The following is a 23,619-nucleotide window of genomic DNA, read 5'->3' on the forward strand; positions in this document are numbered from 1 at the left end:
ATCGACGGAAACCGATGATGTTAAGGACCGGCATCTGTTGGAAAATTAGGGACCGATGGGATTAATAGTTTTTCAGTCGTTAAATAAGTCATTTAATGTAGAACACCATCAGATCTACTTTTGTAATGAATCGATGGCGATCCTACATACGGCGTTTGATATTTGACGTTGTTAAGGGTCTAATACCATCTCGTGCGTGCGGTTGTTCGACCGATGGCAGATGTCACTTACGCCATTTGTTTTACAGCGTTGGCATTTGGTAGGTCTCTTGATTATTTTAGTTATGCAATCTGGTACCAACTAATTTTGAACCGTTGGTAATTATGAGAATATATTTTTTTAATTGTGCTTTTATTATGGAGTAGCCCCGTACGCGTGCGCGCACGGGGGTGTATGTGTATTCATCCATTTATATTAAAAACACGCAATAGTAGGTACCAATTAACAAATTATATAAAATCATGCAAGTTGATGTCTCGTTATTTGATCTATGTTCCGACCAACTTGTGCACCAAAACATGTGTTTTAAACCACCAAATCGTGTCTATTTCATTGAATATTTATATAATGTGGTACTGCTGCGCTTTTATTCTTATTTTGCAGAAAATGGATGAAGCCAAGGAAGATTGTGGATTCTGAAGGTCTTCACGCGGGCTGCATTACCCTGACCTGACCACTGACGCAACCACTCATCATCCGCTCGAGAGACACAGGAACGCAAGCCGCATCACATCCGATGCAGGTCGTGTCAGCCTTTTTCGGAAATAGAAACATAATTGGAAATAGAGGCCAATTGAAGGAAGATCGGCCAGAGATGCTATAAGACGGGATTTCTTGCTACAGATAATTCATTCTGGATATTTTGGAGCAAAGAGGAGGATTTTAGGGTTAGGACTTGGCGTTTAAGCTTGGAGACGAAGTTGAGAAGCGAAAGACGCGAGTTTTCGACGAAACTTCTTTGTTCTTCGGGTTTTGTCATGACTATTTCTTTTATCATATGTTTTATTTGCTTTAGAACTATGTCTGAGTAGATCTTTTAGTTTCTAGGGTTGTCATGTAATTGAATGTGTTTGTTTTGCATGTTAATTATTGAATCTTTGTATTGAAATTGGTGTTTGCTTGATTGTGTTTTTTATTTTAATCACTTGGATTAAATTGTTTAATTTTTATTGGTTTACCACTAGATGAATACGCACATCTAGAAGGTACTTTGGCCCTTATAATCTTTCAACCAAACTAAGTACATGAGGTATGATTAGTGATCCGAAAGGTGAAACCAAGGTAGTAGCCGAAAGGTAACAATTTCCTCATATCGACGGATATGAGGAAAAGTGACAGGCATGCACCTAGCGACATACATGCACAAGACCTCTCCAAGGCACACGGGCTGTGATAGGCAAATTGTGATCGGGTACTTGATCGAAAAAGTGACAGGCATGCACCCAGCCACATACATGCACAAGACCTCTCGAAGGCACACGGTCGTGCAAGAGCAGTCTGGTCTATGCATTCTCTCCATTGGTGCGTTGCAACAAAAAGATGGTCCGTGCTCCGCCCAGAACCACCCGACCCACCTCTCACCAATCACTGAGGTGCCCCCGCCTTTTTCCACACTCCATGTCTGGTTAGTTTCCATGTTTTTTTTTATTTACTCTTTCTTGTGAGAATTTAAGCATTGAGGACAATGCTTCATTCAAGCTTTGGGGGTGGAATAGAAGAAAATTGTATCTGCATTTATATCATATTTATTTTTTGAAAATTTGCATTTTTAAGTGATAAATTAGGACTTGTTTGGAAATTTTTGGTTACAATTAGGATGAACCTGAAAAATTGAAACTAACCTCATAATTGATCAAAGAACTGCTTAGGATGGGATGTTTTGAGAAATTGAAAAGATGAAAGCTTGAATTGTATTGAAAAAGCGTTTTGAAACTGAACTGTGCTTTTTAAAATAGGGAATTGGGATTTTAAAATAATAGAAAGATTGGGATATCTATTAGTATAAGATAATACCCTTGGTTGTGTGTATTCATGGTATCATTGCAAAATTGTTGAAAAATGAGTAAAATTGAAAATTTTGAGAATAATAAGGACTCTGCTTGCCTATGTTACGGCAACATGACGTACTTATGGTAACGAGTCCATAACACTCTGCTCCGCTGGTTTGCCTGATAAAGTGGCTGAGTTCGCATCACAAGTGTGAGCTCATGTCATGGAAGGGTTGAACCAAGAGTATGCAAAATGCACTTTTGAATTAAAACGGTTGGGTATGATTAACTACCTATAACTAGCCGGTTTTGTACTAAGGATAAAGATAAAAGTGTCACAAAAGTTAAAAGCAGCAAATAAAAGAGAAAATCTCAAATTTGCATGATATCAACACACGAAGTCTACAACTTTCTGGCCTAAACTTGTTCTAAGCTTGGGGAGGTAAAATGGTAAAAATCACCACAAACGAGGGCATAGTTTCAGTGAAAGAATGAAATATAGAGCAGTTCATTTAAATTTTCACATTTAGGACTATAAATACCCAAAACCAACCTTTTCAAACTTCTTGCATTTAATTATTGCATTTAACTAGGTTGAGCCCAATTTAGATCTGAATCGTTCCTATGATCCCGATAATATATTACGCGATATGATTGTACACTTGCAATCTGAACCGAAAGTGTATTTAAGGTTAAAAGGTACAGCTTGCTGTATCGAAACTTTATACTATACCTTTTTGGTGTAACACAAGCTAATATGAATAGAAAATTAATATAAACAGAAACAACTGATTGTATCATATATATATAATTAATGCATGCAAGTTGTATTCAACTCATACAAGAGTAGTTATAAAATTAAGAACCCTTAGTTAGATATCACTGATAACAAAATTCAAAACAAGAATGTTGTTTCTAAACAGACACATATTAATCATTATTACTGATAACAAAATCCAAAACAGAATTACTTTACCTAGCTAACCAAATAGATTAATTAATTATCATTAGAAGAGTTTGCTTTTATCTGACAAAAGTTATGTGTCAATTGTGAAAGGGGTAGTTAAGGATTTTAATTAGGACTCTCTACCCAACCATTTCAACTGTATATCCGAATTGATAGGTACCAATGTAATTATTATTGCTTGCAATTACTTTATTGGTCGCGCATTTCCTGTCCTGTCTACATAATTAATTTGTCGGGATCGTTAATACAAATATGATGATACAATATTTTCAAAATTTTCAAATTCGATACACTTTATATATATACAAGTTTTAATATTTTTTATACATAATGCATATCAATTAAAAGTATGAATTTAATAGTTCCAGTTTCAAAATTAAAAATCTACAAATTAAATAAACTCTGAAAGTAAATAAATATATAATTCTTCATTTCAAAAATATTGGGAGACTAGAAACTCCAGCAAAAAGAATTGATTAATTCTTCATGAATAAAATAATAAATTTAGAAGTTCATGAAAATATGAAATTTTCAGTATTTATAATCTTCAGGAACTTCAGAAAATAATAATATCAAAATTTCAGGGGCAAATTGCAAGAATTCCATAAATATCGAACTTAAAGAAAGTTTAATGGTAAAACTAAAAAGCTCGTTAGATTTTTGTTTATGTGAGGATCAATGTTATCGGTCGAATCGGTGAGTATCAATTTGACCGTTGATTTTTTTCAAATACTTATATATTTATATATTTATGAGATAATGATACTATCATAAAAATAAGTATATTTTATATAGTAAATGTTCTCACACATAGATTAAACAATATACTACAAATAAAATTTTATAGATTATTGAAAAGGTAGAATTACATTTTTTTAAAGTCAAAATTTAAAGAATTAAATATTAAATAATTATTAGAATTATTAAAATATTGTACAACATTTTCTGTTCCTTTAAAAATATTTTATAGTTTGATACTTTATTTAGAATTGAGTAACTACATAATCATTTTTTTTTCATAATCAAACAAACTTCTGATGATCAATATTAAAATTCAGCATTTTGAAAATTTATTTTTAAAAAAAATAATGTTGTGGCGATTGTCTAATAATACTAAAGCACATAATTGTCTTAAAAAGTAATAGACACAAAAAGGGAATACATAATTTGTCCACAAAAAAAAAACTTGATATGCACTACATTTTTCTTTTTAAAAGCTAGGACATTTTTTTTATTATTATTGAAAGCCCGTTGGCGATTGCATTGATGCAACGATGTACAAGATACAAGATAAATATTACATATATTTTTTTATTAAAATAAAAATATGAAAATCAATACATTGAGCACTTTAAAATTATATAATGCGAATTGGTCTATTCACGCCCGATTAGCAAGTAGGTGGGCCTTCTGATTTTCTTCTCTGAAAATGTAGACATAGCAGTAATTTTTAGAGTTGCATGGCTGGCGGAGTACACCGTATCGAGCCCTTCCTTAAGGACAAAACATCTTTTTCTTTCCAAAATCGACATCGCCCAGAGGAATTTGCAGTCGAGAGGCACTGAATCAAACCGCACCAAGATAGACACTAGTGGAAAATATAGAATCAGGATCGGTTATATACACATATTAGTATCGGAATATAACCGATCCTGATGAAGGCGATACTGATACTATCAGGATCAGTTTTTTATTTTTTAACCAACCGATCTTAATAAGCACTTATCTGGATCGGTTATATCTGAGAACCGATCCTAATAGTTTTTTCCCCGTTTTTTAATACCCATTAAAAAAAACAATTAGTATTATTTTTAATTAAACCCGATCCAGATTCTTCTTTATTAGTATCGGTTTTAATTAAAAAAACCAAATCCGATCCAGATGTTACACTATCAAGATCGGTTGTTCATAACAACCGATCCAGATAGTAACTATTAGGATCGGTTCTTTAATATAACCGATCCTAATTCAAAAAAAAAAACTTTTAGGATCGGCTATTAAAAAATAACTGATCCTAAAAGTTTTTTTTCAGATCCTAATTCTAATAAAAAAAATAAAAATAAAAACTTTTAGGTTCGGTTATTAAAAAATAACCGATCCTAAATTTTTTTTTTTAGAATTAGGATCGGTTATTTTAAACAACCGATCCAAATAGTAATAATCTGGATCGGTTGTTTAAAATAACCGATCTTGATGTTTAATTGAAGCTAAAAAAATATTTTTATTTATTTGACCAGCTTCCATATATATTTTGCTAGCCGGCATCCTATTTTTTTTTTTTTGCACAGTAAGAAGCAATAATCAAATATCATATACACATCCTAAATTAAATATCATACACATCTTAAATTATTACAAAAAATTCATGTTCTTGCAAAGTTTACCTAAACTAAAGCTTTAGATAAATATAAATAAATTTTGGCACCAAAAACACAAATATCAAATAAATTTCAGAACCTGTCCTTGCCGAAAATAAGCCTTAGCATGACCCTCCCTCTCACGAATTGCAAAATAGTATCTAATAGAGCACCATTGAAATCCCCTAACTTCAATTTGCAAGCCTGAAAAAATACCAACAAGGTAACGTTCAAAATAAAATTTGCAAATGGAAGACAAAATTAACATCAAAGCTCTTAAATCACATGCAAATCCACTTTGTTAATAAACCTAAAATTAATAGTAAAGCTTACTCAGCGGAGAGGGTGAGGCAAGAGGGAGAGACGGAGACAAAGAGAGAGAAACACGGAGGAGAGGGAGAGACGGAGATAGAGAAAGAGAGAGACACGGAGGAGAGGGAGAGAGAGAGAGGGATGAGTTGAGACTCAAATATTTTGGATCAGTACAGAGGCGCGAAACAAAAATAAACACTAGCGCTACATAAGCATTAGGATCGGTTCTCTCTAAACAACCGATCCTAATTGTAAAAAAAAAAACTTTTAGGATCGGTTATTTATTAATAACCGATCCTAAAAGTTTTTTTTTTTTTAGAATTAGGATCTGAAAAAAAATAGTCAGTGACAGTGGGATTATTAGAGGACTAATTACTCTTAAGCAACAAGAATAGGTGGTTTACATTTAGAGGCCTAATTTTAAATATTAAACTGGCATAATTATAATCCGCATTTGATAAAATAATTAAGGCTTGAATTCCTTATTCTATTTGGACCTACCGACCACCGATCAGCTTTAATTCTCTCGAAGTGAAAGTGAACCCAATAATTAGAACCATCTACTCATCCTTATTTTTTTTCACGTTACAATTTATATTTTCTATTTCACATGCATGTTGTGTTTCCAGTCATAATCTTAGTGTCTTAATTTTTTCCACAGGTTTATATTTGTATTAACATGATTAATTATAATAATAATAAATGAGGAGGGATACAATTGCACTATTTTATGGTAACACACCTTATTGACACCTTCTTCCTCGACAATCACCATACGAAAATGGACATGTGTATTTTTAGTAGTTATGTATTATTTTTATTTAAAATCACAATGACAATTCAATCCAATAAGTTAATAGTTAATAATTAATTTTCATTATTTGTAATTTTCAAATTTTTTTATGTATTTAGCTTTATATGTATTGTAGAATTTACTTCATTTTTTATGGTTATTTTTGTTTATAATAAAAGTTCTGATATTTGTTTTTTAAAATTATGTCTGAGATGTTGTTCTTTTTATTAGATATTTTTTTATGGATTATATTTGTTACGGAGAATTTTCTATCGAGAATATATACATTGTTTTGCTAATAAATTAACTTCATTAAAACAACAAAAATAGTATATTACAACAAAAAAAAAGATCGCCAACTCAACCACATAACACCATTATCAACCAAATGCATTACTACAAATTAAAATAAGAATGAACAACATAATATATTACCTTCTTTATGTTCTAATTTACCTTATAAGTTATAAGTTAATTTCTAATATAATATATTACCTTCTTTATGTTCTAATTTATAAGATAAATTTTATGAAAAAATTTATTAGATAATTATAAGGTTATTTATTAAAATAATTTATAAATAATGTTAAAATAAATTTTAAGATAATATAATTTACAAAATAATTTTTAGGAAGTAATATTGTTTAAGAATTTTATTAGAATAACATATTAAACCAATTTACAAAATAAATTTTTACCAAGAAAAAAAATGGATATAAACAAGGAGAATTTTTTTATTCATAGAAATTAATAAAATAAAATATACGGAAATAGAAGAATATTTGATGGATATTAATTTACAATCTGAGATTAATCATCGTTGTAGATTAAGGGCTAAAATTAAAAAAAAAAAAAAGATAATATGTCCTTGTATGTATTTCATAAACAAAACCAACATTACAATAACGACTCCTTGAGCCTTAATTAGTTTGTATAAATATACAGAATCAATTTAAAAATAACATTCAATAAAATTCATTTTCCTCAGAATTATATTTCTTAATTTCTCAACACGTACCAGAATTGGCAGACATGTAATTAAGTGCAACTAGTATCAACCAATTAACAGTCGTCAACAATTAATAACTATTGACACTAATAGCAACACTAACATGTATCTATGTATGATTGGCCATAGCAACCACTATAATAACTACCATGACATGCAACAATTCTAAATAAATCAATGTTACATTTTGCTCTCTATTTTTATATGTAATTTACTTTTATAACATGAAAAGAAAATTTGAAAGAAAAATAATTTATTATATAAAGAACCGATCCAGATAACTATCTGGATCGGTTTTTAACAGAGAACCGATCCAGATAGTTATCTGGATCGGTTGTTTAGACAGAACTGATCCAGATACTTTAAAAAAATAAATTATAAGTTAATTTAGATAATAACATCTGGATCGGTTCTTTATATAATAACCGATCCAGATAACTATATAGATCAGTTTTTAACAGAGAACCGATCCAGATAGTTATCTGGATCGGTTGTTTAGATAGAACCGATCCAGATACTTTTAAAAAATAAATTCTTCTAATTAATTTTATTATTTCTTTATTGGATTAAAAATATAAAAAATAAATAAATATCTGACTTTTTATATACTTATTTGATGTTACAAATTTTTGTAACTTATATTTAATAAGATAATTTATTAAAAAAAATAACCCATCTTTTAGGAACAATTTGTAAGATACAATAACTTATAAGTTAATTTCTAATATAATATATTACCTTCTTTATGTTCTAATTTATAAGATAAATTTTATGAAATAATTTATTATATAATTATAAGGTTATTTATTAAAATAATTTATAACTTGCTTAAGAAATATTAATACTTTAGGAACCAATCTTATGACATGCTTTAGAAATATTAAAATTTTGGTACATGTAACATGAAAAAAAAATAAGATACTAAATTACATATAACATGAAAAAAATTAAGTTACAAGAAAATCTACTAACATGAATTACATATTAGGATCGGTTGTTTATAAATAACCGATCCTGAACTATTAGGATCGGTTGTTTAGAACAACTGATCCTGATAGTATCAGGATCGGATTTTATAAAAAACTGATCCTGATAGTTCACAAATTAGGATCGATTGACTAAAAAACCCAATCTGATTAGTTTTTTAGGATCGGTTTTGTTCAGAAAATCGATCCAGAAAGGTATTAGTATCGGTTGTTTCATATAGCCGATCCAGATAGGCCGATCCTGATTCATGTTTTTCCACTAGTGTCACCACTTAGAGAGGAGAAAGAAGAGGACACTAAATCAAATCGGACCGAAACAATCACCACTTAGCTGAGAATGTAGTAAATTAAACCGGACCGGAAACTGAATCAACGGGCTCAGGACAGTTACCGCTGAGGGAGGTGGAAGAAGAAAAAAAAAAAAAAGAAGAAAAAGAGAAGGAAGCAATTCTTTGCAATCTCGTCATCATCAACAACCATAAAAATGCGTACCTTATTCACATATATAGTTATAGTAGATACTACGAGGATGGAAACGAAAACACAACACCCTCAGTCAAACCCGGCAAGTAGAGATGGATAGACGAGGTAACGAGCGATAAAACCCTTAAACAGAATCATTTGATCGAATAAAATGAGACGAGATGGACCGGAAAGACGATAAGAGATAGAGACGAGGCAGGGCGGAGCAACCGATCTAATGTTGCGACTCTCAAAACGGCAAACCTTAAATCACCTTTAATATCGCCTAGTTGATTTTCCTGGGACAGAGTCATTTGGATGTGACATGTACGAATATAATTTTCATAAAAAATAAAGAAATTACAAAACATGAGATCAAGAAAAATATACCAAATCTCATTTAAAACATAGTATTTAATTATAACGAATAAAATTTGTATTTTATATAATAAAATTAATTAATATTGTTATGTTATTGTTTAATCCAATTAATTTAATTACATGATAATAATTATATTAATAAAGAAAACTGTATCAACAATGCATCTGCAAAGCTATAAAAGTCTAAACTAATATAATTCATCAGTACAAAACACAACCAACTAGTTTAAAATTAGAGTTTGTTTTACAAAAATCAATATACAAAAAGGTAATTGCAATTACCTTATTATTTATCCACAATATTTTTTATTTTTTTTATAATTGCACCAGTACTTTACTTTTGAAGTATCAATGAAACATGGGCATTATAGAAAAATAAAATATATTTTTGATAATTTTAGATTTATTTTTTTCAATTTATTACAATACTTAAAGGTTTAGTTATAAAAAGTGGTTAATAAGTTTCTTTGAAATAAAAGTGGACTTATTTATAAATCTCATAAACTTAAGGTTTTATTTACAAAATGTGAAAAAAAAACTTATGAAAGTAATAAAGATTGGTGGAGCCCAGCTAATTAAAGTTACAAACTTTCCGTCAGTGTAGAGTTGTGTTGTCGGGTAGGGGCCAGGCGGGCAGGGCAAATTCGGGCACGGACATGGGTAGAGATCGGGCACGGATATCACGGATAGATGCGTATTTCGGGCCGGGCATTTCAGGTTTTTTTTTTTTTTCAAAAACCGTACCCTGTCCGTCCTATACCCGTGCCCGTTGTACCCTTGAGGGGCAGAACAGTCCGGGTAGGAGAGCCGAGCGGTCCGGTCCGATTTTTTTTTTCTATTCAACAATGTTTTTTTTTCTATTATAATTCGACTTTTAAAATCTGAATAGTTCAATATCAAATAGTGTATATATATATATATATATATATATATATATATATATATATATATATATATATATATACATAAAATTATCAAGTCACATCTTTATAATTCCTAAATAAATAAAATTTGTAACTTGTATATAAAAATTATTCTTCCAAAAATTTGTATGTTTATTCGGCTAAGTACAAATGTATTTATTTATTTCTTTACACGAGTCATTTTATTTTATTTTCAAATTCTCATTCTAATTATATAGTTTCATAATTTATTTATATCTCGAAATTTTTAGTTTACATTTTAAATTGAAAATATATTTTCTAAACGTTCATTTTAAATTGATAATATATTTTATAAATAAAAATTACTAATTATTTTAAAACAATGTTGCTTAAATCAATAGCTTAAATCAATTACTTTAAATATAAATATAAATAAAAATTACTAATTATTTTAAAACATTGTTGCTTAAATCAATTACTTTAAATATAAATAAAAAATACTAATTATTTTAAAACAATGTTACTTAAATCAATTACTTTAAAAGTCGATCTGAACCGTATATGTATATGTATATATAATATAGAGGTTGGCTACTCTACTTACATAAGCATATGAGGGTATATGCTTATAAGTCATTTTTTCGTTTTCAAAATTCAAAAAGTCAATATGAACCGTTAGATGTGATCTCTATATTGAAATGTTCTTGGAGACAAAATTTTATATGTTTCTGATTTGTTTTACTATTTATTAAGCCACTTTGAAAATACCGATCATTGTCCGTCTACTGTTTAACGAAAACTTAAATTGGATTTTTGAGGCACTAAACAACATTTTTTTGAAATTTTGATGGGACGATGCAACGATACGACGATGCTCGGTGTACCACCCGGGCAAAATCGATCCGTCTCGTCCTTCCCTTTCTGAAAAGTCATTATACGCGCAAATCCGAGTTTCCTAGCCAAAGTTATGGCTGTTTAAAGTTTTTTCGAACGATAGAACTTTGAAAATTCATAACTAATTGTAGAAAAATTCAAATAAATTAAAATTTGTGTCAATTCTGTGTATTTTTTAATGCTCTACATGCTAGTATAATCACATTTTTTTAAAATATATCAAACCTATCAGAAACTCAGATTAGTCAGATTTAAACTAAAATGACAACTTTTATTAATAAATTAATTAGACACTAAATTATACTTTTTCTTTTAACTCAATGCTGGCATCAAGAAAAATAATGTTAAACTTCATATAATTATACACTAATTATAATAACTTTTATGTATGAAATAAATATAAAGCTTGAAGTTTAGCTTAAGATTTGAAGGAAAATATTTATTTGTGATTATACATGAAGATTTCCTTGGATATACTCATATACATATACACACACATGTGCAGTCACAAAAAAAATTGCATTTTGAATTATATATGCATTTTGAATTATATATACATATAAGCCCGTGCCCTTTTTTTTTTCTAATGAATGCAATAAAGAGAAAAAAAATTGTATATGCATATATAATATAATACATGTATAATACATGTATAATATATGTATATACACATACACATACACATACACATACACATACACATACACATACACATACACATACACATACACATACACATACACATACATATACATATACATATAATATATGTTTATTGGTTTACATATTGAACATATTTATTAAAAAAAAATTATATATGGAGAATTCGAGAGAAATTTGGTTTAAATTTTGAATTTAAAAAAAAAGGGTATCACGGGTACAAGCATGGGTATGGTCGGGTACGGGTACAATTCGGTCCGGATATGGTCGGATTTTTGTCCAAAAAACGGTGACCGGCCCGTTTTTTGCCCGTACTCGTGTACCCGTTTATCCGACCTATACCCGGGCTCGGACACGGGCAGACCGGGCACGGGCTGCCCTAGACGGGTTTAATCAATCCACTACGTACGTTAGTGCACCGCTTAAACTTTAAACGCCATGATCTAAAAGAAAAAAAAATTCGTAGGAAAATGCTAAGACTTGTGTATTTTTAATAAAACTAGTTAAGTGTCCGTGCGTTACAACGAAAATTGAAATATTATTTTGATAATTTTCTTTAGATGTTCTTAATTTTTATTTGATTTCTTTATCATGTATTAATAAATAATAAGAGCCAACGATAACTTTAGAGCTTGATAATATATTATTTGTCTACATTATCTACATTATTAGTAAATAATTTTAGGGTAAATAATCAATTATAAATAATTAGATTCCTTCTTCCCCTTATCTTCTGAAAAATTGAATAGATTGGAAAAAAGACTCAATAGGTATCAATCCCTTTGGCATAAGATCAATTTCCCTTTTAAATCAATTGTCAATCTCTAATAAAACTATCATGCAATCATCTTTTAATACAGAATTAGCATAAGATACAAAGGCTTGTATTATTTTGGCATGAGATAAAGTTAGCGACTTATTTTTCTGACATTGCACAAACATATTTTTTTGTAGAGAGAATGGTTGCCACGAACACCCATTTGATGTATCATATTGCAAATAAAGGAGACGCCTAGTCGATGGTTTGAAAAAAAGGAAAGAGATGCCTATTTGCGTTGGGAAGAAGCGAAGACAGGCGCGTGTCCTTCTAAGTTGTCTTAAATGATATAATTTTCATGTGTCTTTTCATGTGGTGAATACGTTTTGAACTAAATTTAGATTTCTACAGAATTGACAGCATGAAATAGATATATAAAATCGAAATTAATGGTTAATGGTTAAGATTGAACAATATTTTTAATGAGTGGCTCAGATCTTTTCAATGGACGGCTCAGATCTTGTTTGGACAAATAGAGGGTTGGATCCCAAAAAATTATGCATGCTATTACAGTGGTCCTGATTTGAATGACCTGATTATTTTTATTAAAATATATTATAAAATGAATAAAAATAAAAATATCGGCAGACCAGCTGTCTAGCACTGGAATTGCTATTGTAGCTAGTATATAGGTTATATAGGAGCATCATTACAATGAATATGTCTTTTGCTTTATAATTAGTATATAATAGGACGATTAGGCAGTATAATATTTCCACTGTTATTATTCTTTCTTCAAGTGTTGCACCGAGGCGTTTCTTTAGGCATTGTTGTCGTTTTCTTCGGTCATTTTTATTAATACTCAAAAAATAAAACTTAATTTTAAAAATAACCATCAGTTTTAATTTTTTTCAAAAATAACCAAACCGCCAGAACTACGGGCGGTTTCCTTGGGGACCAAACCGCCAGATCTACGGGTGGTCTCCCTGGGGACCAAAGCGCCTCTCCCACGGGTGGTCTCCTTTTTTTTTTTTTTAGAGAGACATCTGAGTATTTTGATTTAAATAATGTTGTGAAAAAAAAAGTTTTCTTGTTTAGAGTGTATGCCAAAAAATTAAGACATTTAATAAATTTATGAAGTGATGTCATTACTCTTTATAACTTTGACTTTATTTGTCAGTTAGATATCACAAGTGTAAATATAACACTAATGAAGGACTTGGCCTTTATTCAAAAATTTCCAAGCTCTGACAGCTTGTTGATCTTTTTCTGATTTTTATAATATATGTATAATATACACATACACACATACACACATACACACATACATACATACACACATACACACATACACACATACATATACATATACATATACATATGCATATACACATATACATATACACATATACATATATACAATTTTTTTTTTATAAACTCCTTTATAATATATGTATATATGTATATATAAATATATACATATACAAATCGAATTAAAACATATTAGTTACAACTTAATTATAACAAATCGAATTAAAACATATCAGATTATAACTAAGCAAGTTTTAAAACAAAGCAATTCCATATACTAGCAAATTATAACTAATTAGTTACAACATAATTATAACAAATCGAAATAAGTTCACACTAGTAAAATAACAGGTTTATCTGCCCCTGCCACCATGTCTCAATAGACCTAACAAACGACTAGTTCTACTGGTACCAGCTGCAGGTGCGGCATTACTTGTAGAGCCTTGGCAACTAGATGATTGGCACCCAAGTAATGCCGCACCTGCAGCTGGTACCAGTAGAACTAGTCGTTTGTTAGGTCTATTGAGACGTGGTGATAGGGGCAGATAAACCTGCTAAAATGTTTTAATTTTTTGGCAAATAAAGTCAAAGTTATAAAGAGTAACGACATCACTTCATAAATTTATTAAAAGTCTTAATTTTTTGGCATACACTCTAAACAAGAAAACTTTTTTTTCACAACATTATTTAAATCAAAATACTCAGATGTCTCTCTAAAAGAAAAAAAGAAAAAAAAAGGAGACCGCCCGTGGGAGGGGCGGTTTGGTCCCCAGGGAGACCGCCCGTAGTTCTGGCGGTTTGGTCCCCAAGGAAACCGCCCGTAGTTCTGGCGGTTTGGTTATTTTTGAAAAAAACCAGAACTGATGGTTATTTTTAAAATTAAGTTGTGTTTTTTGGGTATTAATAAAAATGGCCGCGTTTTCTTTAGGCATGGTGCGTTTGAAGTGCTATTGGATGCGTTTAACTAGTGCGGATTCAGGATTCTGAATAGAGATAGGTACGAAGAGGATTTTCTCCTGATGAATTAGAGTAAAAAAACAAATAAAAATTAAAAAACTCACGACGTGACAAGATATGTCACAATACGACACAGTTCAGTCACAGTATAACACGGTTCTATCATGGCATGACATTTCACGTGTGCTGGTTACATGTTGTGACTCGCGTGTCCTGTGCAGTGACCATTCATGTGACATGGTTATCTTTCAAAATTTTAACACGACACAACACATGGTTAATGTTGGGTTACGGTCTAGGCTGTCGGGTATATTTCAAAAATTTCATAGCGATCTAGACCAGATCTTACTGTATGCAAGCATGAATCAAACGCAGTTTATTGATCATGTCACATGCATGATCTAGCAAAGTGTTATGAATCATACCTCTCCAAACAAGTGGAACATGAATCGGTTGCCTGCGCCTTAGTCTCCTTTCATGAAGTTTTCAAAACATGAAACCTCCAACTTCGCACACCAAGGTGTTGTCAAGAATAAGAGGAGATCAATGCTAGTCGATCGGATCCTCGTGCCTTTGCGAATTCGAATGCCAACACACTAGTTCAAAACACTTTGAAGAGTATTCGCATAGCGCATCAACACAATCTCGCACGCTTCTTGATAATCTAATTCTCAACCCGAATCGAGTAGGTAATGAGAAATCTAGATCTAGATTGATCTCGAGCAAGAAGGAGAGAGAGAGAGTAGATCTCGAACCCCTACATAAGGAGAGGCAATAAGAGGCGGACTAGAGGGTGCCCAACTGGCAAAGAAGGAGGCGGACTTGAGCTCTGCTCAGGGAGGAGCAACCCAATCGGATTGGGTGGAGGACTAGCGGCGGCTCGGTGGCACCATGCACGGCCTCGGGTGGCCGAGCAACGGGTGGTTTGGCCTCAGCTCCAAGCTGATCGGCGCTAGGGCCAATCTGGCAATCGAGTGGAGGAGAGGCGGTGCTCCTTGTGCTGGATCAGCTGGGGGGGTGGCGGCTTGGCTTGTAGTCGCCCCTTCCTTGCTCCTTAGCTTGCTTTGACCAATGGAAGATAAAGAGAAGAATGGAGAAGGTTTTAGATTGATCTTGCCAAAATGAATTGATTGATTATAATGGAGGGATACCTCTCCTTAAATATAATTCGTGAATTACACAAATGCCCTTCAAAATATCTAATCCCATGTTAAACCATGAAGGCTCATTTGGTAACTTCTATAATTAATGGTCCATTAGACCATTGATCGATTTAAGAATATATTCATCCATTGCTTCCTTTGCAAGCAACCTCATCCCTCTCATGTGTTTGACCAGTAAAACACATCACACCTCACATTTGGTCAAAAACGTGTTTGACTCGTCTTTGACTTTGGTCAACTTTCTTACCTTTTCACTTAAATGATCATAACTTTTGAACCGTGAGTCCAAATTGCACATACCACATATCTACACGCTCGTATGATTATCCTCTATCTCATGATATCAGCACATCAACCAAAATAGCAGGATAATCACCTCACATAATTAAAAAATTATTTACACAGCAGGTTGCAAACTGCTTTAATTATGTCCTCATATCTCTCATAGTGTTAAATAATATAATAGCTTGTATTACTAAATTCGCTGTGCTATGTTGTTTCCAACATCGATGCACTAGTGTCATCAACCTCTATGACATCTCGACCAAGTGACCTTATAGGTGTGATTGGCTTGGATCCGTATAACATTGGCAATCTAGAATAGCTAGTTTCCAGTTGATCAAGGTTAGCATCTAGCAACATGCCTTGACTATCCAAGTATACAGACGATATGTATCCAGATAGTATCGCAGATCCAATATAGACAGTGCATAACATTGCCTATGTTGTTTCCAATATCTCATAACTATCATCTGATGAACGCGAGACAGGATGTTTGTCATTTCCGTTGTAACATCGATTACATTTCTTGACACGTGAGCATTATATTATACTACGTGATTGCAGCCAGTTAATCAGGCTATGCACATATAATATAATCTCTATCAAGGGGCCCAGGAATATCACAGCTTACTCTGTATACACTAGGATGCCTACTAAGGATATTTAATCCTATTGACATATTCGTCATACCTAACATAAGTACTGTACACAGAGAAGATGTCTGAATGACCACTTTTTAAGGAGAGCGTTGGACACCAATCACAAATGCACATTCCTTAAGTAGGTATACCATAGTCTCATACTTAAGACAACAACACCGTGAACCATCAATGATAAAATACAAAATCCATAGTGATGTTCACGCATGGTCAAATCCGACGACATATAAACACTTATATGCATCTATGACATTGAACCGACAGCAAGTCTGAGTTGATCCGTAAGCATAAATCACAACATTAAATCATCACACTAGCCTCACGTGCAATTAGTGTTCCTTGCTGATTACCTTGGCTAGGGATACTTTAAAGTTCATTACTTTTATAGTGTGGCTACCACTCAATCTAAACACTTAGATAAACCACAAGCAGTGGCGGAACCAGGGCCTGGGCCCTGGACCCCCTTGGCCCAGAAAAATATACAGATCCCTTTAATAAAAAAAATAACTGGCACCCCCTACATCGTTTATGGTCCCTTGGCGATGGCACTCTAGCGACTGGGCTTCGCGACGAGGTGACGAGGGCACGCGATTGAGCAATTCGTCTCCTGAGAGAAATTAGGTAGCCCCCTACCAATCATTCCTGATTCCGCCACTGACCACAAGTAATGCAACTTCTAGGTAACAAATTGACTCCCGTCAATTAATCATATGAACAAGAAGCACAAACAATAGTTTGTTCTAGGACACCTGACTTTATCAGTCAAGTATAAATAGGACCATTAGATCTTGATCGAATGGTGAATTTTCAATAAACTAACCTAAATTATGAAAAGAAAATAGTTAAACATGACCAAACATGACTGGTCACATTTGGATATGTCACGTGTGGTCATGGTATGCTTTGGTCATGGCATGCTTTGGTCATGGCGTAACTAACGTGTTGTGACCATTCATGTGCCACGTGCCATGACCATCTTTCCAAATTTAGTCATAGCACGTCATGTGATTCAATTCACAGCATGACTAATTATGACATGATATATATTTAAATCTTTAGTAGCATCCCTCTGTTTTTTTTTCTCCTGGCGAATCAACGATTCTTCTGAGTGAAATAGTGAATCGGACTGTATTTTTTTCTTTAATTATTTTACCCGAATTAGTCTGAACTGACTTTCTTTTTCGCGTAATTTTCTTCTACTTGGCCGTAAATTAAATCCAGAGGTAGACATTATTTTCGTCCAGGAGTAGACACAACCATAAAATACCACTGAATTTAAAAAAAAAAAAAAATCCAAGAATAGAAAAGTGCCTACTCCCCTGAATCACCTTGGGTCCGCCAATGCGTTTAACTAAATTCAAGTAATTCCAAAAAAATTAGCTACAATTTTTTTTCTAAAACCATTCAAAAATATATACAATAATAAAGAACATAATTACTCGCACAGTAATTACACTGAAAAAAATAAGTATTATTTTAAAAATTATGTCACATTTTTTTAAATGAAAAAGACAAACATAATAAATGGACCATCTAATTTAAAAAAAAAAACTAAATTGGACTGTGTAATCGAGTGTCTGTGGGTATAGATTATGTTTGGTTGTTACGTAATTTAAATTTGGTTAAGTCGCTAACTCTATTTTATTTCTTTATTTTAAATCTGATTTGACCATTTAAGTCATAGCTTAAATTAATATGTATAGAGTAACAGTAGTAAAGATGTTAGAAAATAAAATTGCGTGGCCGGTATGGGAATGTGGAATGCCTGGCTTAACCTAAATTTGTCTAGATTAATTCTCCTTTCGATATCGTTCTAATTATATTACTCAGCCCATGTCCAGTGGAGTGTTGGTAGATTTTTAAATGGGCATATCGTCCCTTGCAGATAAAATTATTTTTCAAAAAAAAATTAGTTCGCCTTGACAACTTAATTAAATAAAGAGTTTACTCAAATTTCTTACTAAACCAAACGAAAAAAATGAATCCTGGCGGAGTCGAAGTAATAGGTTCCAGGGCTCCTCGATTGTTAATTAATTAATTATCTGTGGATACACAAGTCGCACTATTTTATTTAAGCACGTAATTAAGGAGGTTGATCAATTTGTCTACGCTCACACGGGATGGATGGATTAGGCACCGAACACGTCGGTCACGCAAAACATGAGATATCTCACAGGATACACGTTGGATACACGTACACTCGGATGTAACTTGTAAGGCTAATGTTTTTCCGGCCATCCTCAATGAACGTGTCGCATCACCACTCATACAAACACATGATAAATGCTTATTACGAGAAGAGCGGCTCGTCGGGCCGTCGGCGCCGAAATTTGGTTTCAAACGTGATTTTTTTTTTTTTGAGAAAGTCGATTCAAATGTGGTACGAATTCACGGGCCTGCCAACCAAATAATTATTAAATAACATGTCCAGTACGAACTCACACAATTTTGGTCAGATAAACCGAATTTCAGATACACATCAAACCGCCCCACTTTCCATTTTGACAAGTACACAAAAATTGTACTAGAGTTGAAGAAACAAATGCATATATATCAGAAACATTTGAAATTATAAACGTACGCCATTCCAAAAATTGTCTGGCCCAAAGCAAATATGAGTAAGCTTGGATGGCGATGGAATAACAACAGTTTGAAATAGCGAAAAAGAAACTCGGCATTTTGTGTATCAATGAAAAAGTAGTTCCAAAAGTCTTGAGTTTAGCCGGAGTTAGCTCTTTATTTCATTATAACTCGCTATTCTGCTATTCCATTAAAATGTTGGGTTAGATAGACTCCCATCTTATATCATGTCTATGATGATTAATTACTTTCTATATTGAATATTTGAAACTAGTTCAATATACAACCAATTTATAAATTCAACAACATGCAGTATTTTTACTTTAAATTAATTTTTCTAACTTAGTTTAAAATTTTCTAACTTAGATTGTCAAGGGCCCTCATCAGGTCGAACGGGCTTCCTATGTAGGCCCAACATTTTCAGTTATCATGTACATCATAAGCTCCTTCAAAATTCAGCCCAAATCTTTGGGCCTTATGAGGCTTACCTATCCTTCCCAACATATTCCTTGGAAAAACTCAACAACGGATACACAATCGATTAAATTCCATCGTTCTATGATGTACGACCAGCGTGACTCAATAAAATAATATTATCCCTTCTGACACGATAGCTTCACTAGCAACCACAGGTCCACTAGCTCTGTACTTTGCCCCCTTCTCCATCATCGATCACAAAAAATCTAAGCCACGTGTCACCATCTCACCGGATCTATGCTTTGTTCCCCCCGTCCGTCTCTCCCTCCAACGCCCCACTCCAAAACGAGTTCAAAATTAGTACGTTACCTTACCGTGTAGAATGAGTTGTGCATTGTTCGATATAACCTGACACGAATCGTAAAGGGAACCTCCAGTAATCGAAATATGGATCGAATTGATTTCGACTCGGGTACCGCAGGGATACTCAACCATCCAGTTCGATATTCCAAACAAATAATATAAAATTCAATTTGATTCCATACCTCGACAAGTTCGAACGCCTCGCTCGCGCGCTCCTATGCCTCTCTCCTCTCGCTCTTTGCGTACGGATCTCCATTGCAAATCTTTACAAGAATCGCCTCCCTTCTCTTTCCAAAATGGATTATGTTTTTCTTCTCGTTCCCACGTAGCCTCTTCTCCTTGAATTCTCTTTTCATGTCTATCTTTGCTTCATTTCTCCTTGTGATTTTCTCTCTTTCATTCTCCCTGTCGCAGCCGGTATTTCCCAATCGCTGTGAAGAGAAATGTGGGACCCAACTAATCCCCTTCCCTTTCCACATCAACTCGTCGTGTGGGCCCCCAATTGAGGCGTTCAAGCTTTCATGCTCCACGACCTCTTCTCTGTACCTGACAGTGGGCCATGGTGACTTTCGCATTATAGATTTTCTCTCACCAGGTTCCCTCATTTTAGATTACACTCTCAACACTTCTTCTTCATCTCTCTCAAGATCATGCGACCGTTGGTATGCAAACCTCATCCTGCCATCGGTTTTCAACAAAAACCCTTTCTTTGCGATTACACCTGATAATATACTTCGTTTGTACGATTGTGAGGATTCCTCGTTATGCCACAGCAATTGTGGCTCGATTAGTGCAGCTGGTGAGTGTCATGTAAACATACGAACAGAATACGGGTGCTGCTACCCATTATCCGACGGGAGTGTGTGGAAAAAAGGGGATGATTTTACTGTATTCAGTGAGTTCGGCTGTAGAGGTTTCTCAAGCTGGGTCATAAACCAATCGACAGATGTGAGAGGGATTGAGATCGAATGGGCCATGCTGAGAAGGAATGTGATTGGGGTTGAGTGTGCTGATGGTGCTGTTTTGGTGAATGCGACAGCGGTCCGTGGGGGAGTTCGGTGCATGTGTGGTGCCGGGTTTGTCGGTGATGGATATGCACAGGGGGCTGGATGTTATAAAGGCAAGTTGTATTATCAGTTCTTGACTTCTAAACGAACCACATTTAGAAACAAAGAAATGTTCTGTTGGTTTTAGTTGTGCTTAAGTTAGTAATTATTCTAGTATATAGTTATATCCGGGGAATATATATGAGGTTGTGATGAGGCTATCTGATATCATATTGAACGGTTCAAGCAGCCGATTGAATTTCGAAAACCAGGATTTGAACGCAAATTAGACCTTTATTTATTAGAGGCCTTTGCCTGTCTTACCCACTTATTAGTCTAGGATTAAGCATAACTTGAATACATATTTATCTAATTGAACCAACTTGTTATTCTGATACTTCAATTACTATGCAGCTTGTAGTGAAGACTCGCAAACAAGTGGCAGCGCAGAGTGTTGCCGAGGCAGATTTTGCACAAAAACTGCTGCTGCTATTGCTGGTATGTACTTCGCAATGATCATGGCCTTTTGTACTCATCAATAGAAGAAATACGTATTTTACATAGGGGTGAAAACGGTATGGATAATATCCGATCTGTATTCGAAAACTTAGATGTGGATATCCGAATATCCGTGTGGATAAGGATACTGATATGGTTTTATTTTTCAATTATCTGTATCCGAATAATAGATATATACTATATATTTTAATATATATTATGAAAAATTTATGTTATTCACCATTATAATTAGATAAATATTATGAACTTTAATATTTGTTAATATTATTTTAATAAATATTCGATCTGATCTGGACCCGTATCCGTATCTATTTGATATTCGCTCCGTATCCGTATCCGAAAAATGAAAAAGGGATATGGATATGGTTTTACCACTATCCGCTCTGTAATTGCTCTGTTTTCACCCCTAATTTTACAACATCATTATATTAAAGCAAAGTTATCAAAACATTTCTACTAATTGGCCTGCTCTAGCACAAATCATATAGAGATTTGTTTAGCACATTTATATAATCTCATGCAAAAAACAGGATTGGTTATTTCGGCCCTCTTCCTAGTAGGCGCAGCTACATTTCTCTTTGTTCTGAGACATCCAATCAGGAAAGGCAAGTTTGATCCGGATCCGTCGTGCATTCCAAAAATCTTAACCAGTTCTTGTACTACCCGGCAATTTACATACCAAGAATTAAATGAGGCCACAAAGGGGTTTGAAGAACCTAAAAAACTAGCTGATTTTATTGAAGAAGGCAGTGTGCATATAGGCACGCTAGATGATGGGTCCATAGTAGCAGTACAGAAAATCAACTGTCAGATCCAAGAAAAAGTAAGTCAGCTCTTGCAGAAATTACAGCTTTTGTCCCATATCTCCCACCGAAACATAGCTCGAATCATTGGATTTTGTTTCGAGTCAAACAATTCCCTCCTCATTGTACACGAACATTTTAAAAATGGTACGGTTGAGGACTATTTAACAGGCCAGAGAGGCAATGGTCTCAGCTGGTACACCAGAATTAACATTGCTACTGAGATTGCTACTGCTCTTTCATATGTCCAGTGTATTGAAGCAAGTCCGATATACCTTAGTGACCTTAAGACAACTGATATTTTCTTTGGTTCCAATTACGAATCCAAAATAGCAGGGTACAGATTAGTCAGATCTTGCCTAGTTAACGGTCCAAATAATTCAAACATGGTGTACGATTTTGGTTGCCTTTTGGTTGAGCTTGTAACTGGTTTGAAACTTGATGGGCAAGTTTTGGAGATGGTATTAGCAAAGGCTAAAGAAAAGCGGTTTCATGAGGTACTCGACCCGTTTCTCCTGTCTAGCAAGCAGCTGCGGGTCGTGTATGAAGAAGTTGAGCGAATGGGCGACCTTGTTTCAAGGTTGTTGTTGAGCAGAGAAATTGAGGACAGTGGCAGTATGTGTTTGGCCGGAGTTGCGAAGGAACTCGTGGGTATTGTAAGGGACAATATGGGGAGCTCTAGTAGCACGATCGAGATTTCGTTAGAGGAGACTTTCTCCAATTCTAGTCTACTACAGATGATATCCATGTCACCAGACTCATTAAGGATTTGAGATTGATGTTTTTAGGCTTAGAGAGCTTTTGCTCTGATCTAATAGTATTCCCCTAGTTTATTTGCCCTTTTTCCTTTAACAGTGTAGCTCTCTATGATCAAATCCTGTAAATAAAATAACCATCGGTCTTATGGCCATATGCTTCAGGGTGTCAGATAGCTTGCATGCAACAATGTAGAAACTAAGAAATGCGTTCCATTATATATCAATGCTAAATCTGTGCTAGCAGTTTCAAAGTTCAGATCCACCAATGGAGGTTCCTGGATGTCTTACCAGAATATGGTCTTCACATGAAA

The 23,619-nt window shown here is 33.5% G+C and overlaps 1 protein-coding gene across 2 annotated transcripts; it reads left to right on the plus strand.

Annotated features, from left to right (window-relative positions):
- Positions 1–19,898: 19,898 nt before the first annotated feature.
- On the plus strand, positions 19,899–23,574 carry LOC144558200 (Protein kinase superfamily protein). 2 transcript variants are annotated; one of them, XM_078306976.1, is made up of 4 exons: positions 19,899–20,507; positions 20,597–21,302; positions 21,643–21,726; positions 22,278–23,574. In XM_078306976.1, exons 1-4 carry the CDS (start codon positions 20,400–20,402, stop codon positions 23,321–23,323), a joined length of 1,944 nt encoding a protein of 647 aa, XP_078163102.1. In that variant the 5' UTR covers positions 19,899–20,399; the 3' UTR covers positions 23,324–23,574. The 2 variants fall into 2 exon arrangements, with proteins under 2 accessions (XP_078163102.1, XP_078163101.1); XM_078306975.1 differs by having other exon boundaries at positions 19,901–21,302.
- The last annotated feature ends 45 nt before the right edge of the window (positions 23,575–23,619 follow it).

The sequence above is a fragment of the Carex rostrata genome, chromosome 8, assembly GCF_964058835.1.
Source record: "Carex rostrata chromosome 8, lpCarRost1.2, whole genome shotgun sequence".
NCBI lineage: Eukaryota > Viridiplantae > Streptophyta > Magnoliopsida > Poales > Cyperaceae > Carex > Carex rostrata.

Bases quoted from the DNA above. Each gene is read 5' to 3' on its own strand.
- LOC144558200 (XM_078306975.1), top strand. From the start codon at position 20,486: ATGTTTTTCTTCTCGTTCCCACGTAGCCTCTTCTCCTTGAATTCTCTT. The intron at 21,303-21,642 runs GCAAGTTGTATT...ATTACTATGCAG, and splicing joins GGGGGCTGGATGTTATAAAG to CTTGTAGTGAAGACTCGCAA. The intron at 21,727-22,277 runs GTATGTACTTCG...TGCAAAAAACAG, and splicing joins AACTGCTGCTGCTATTGCTG to GATTGGTTATTTCGGCCCTC.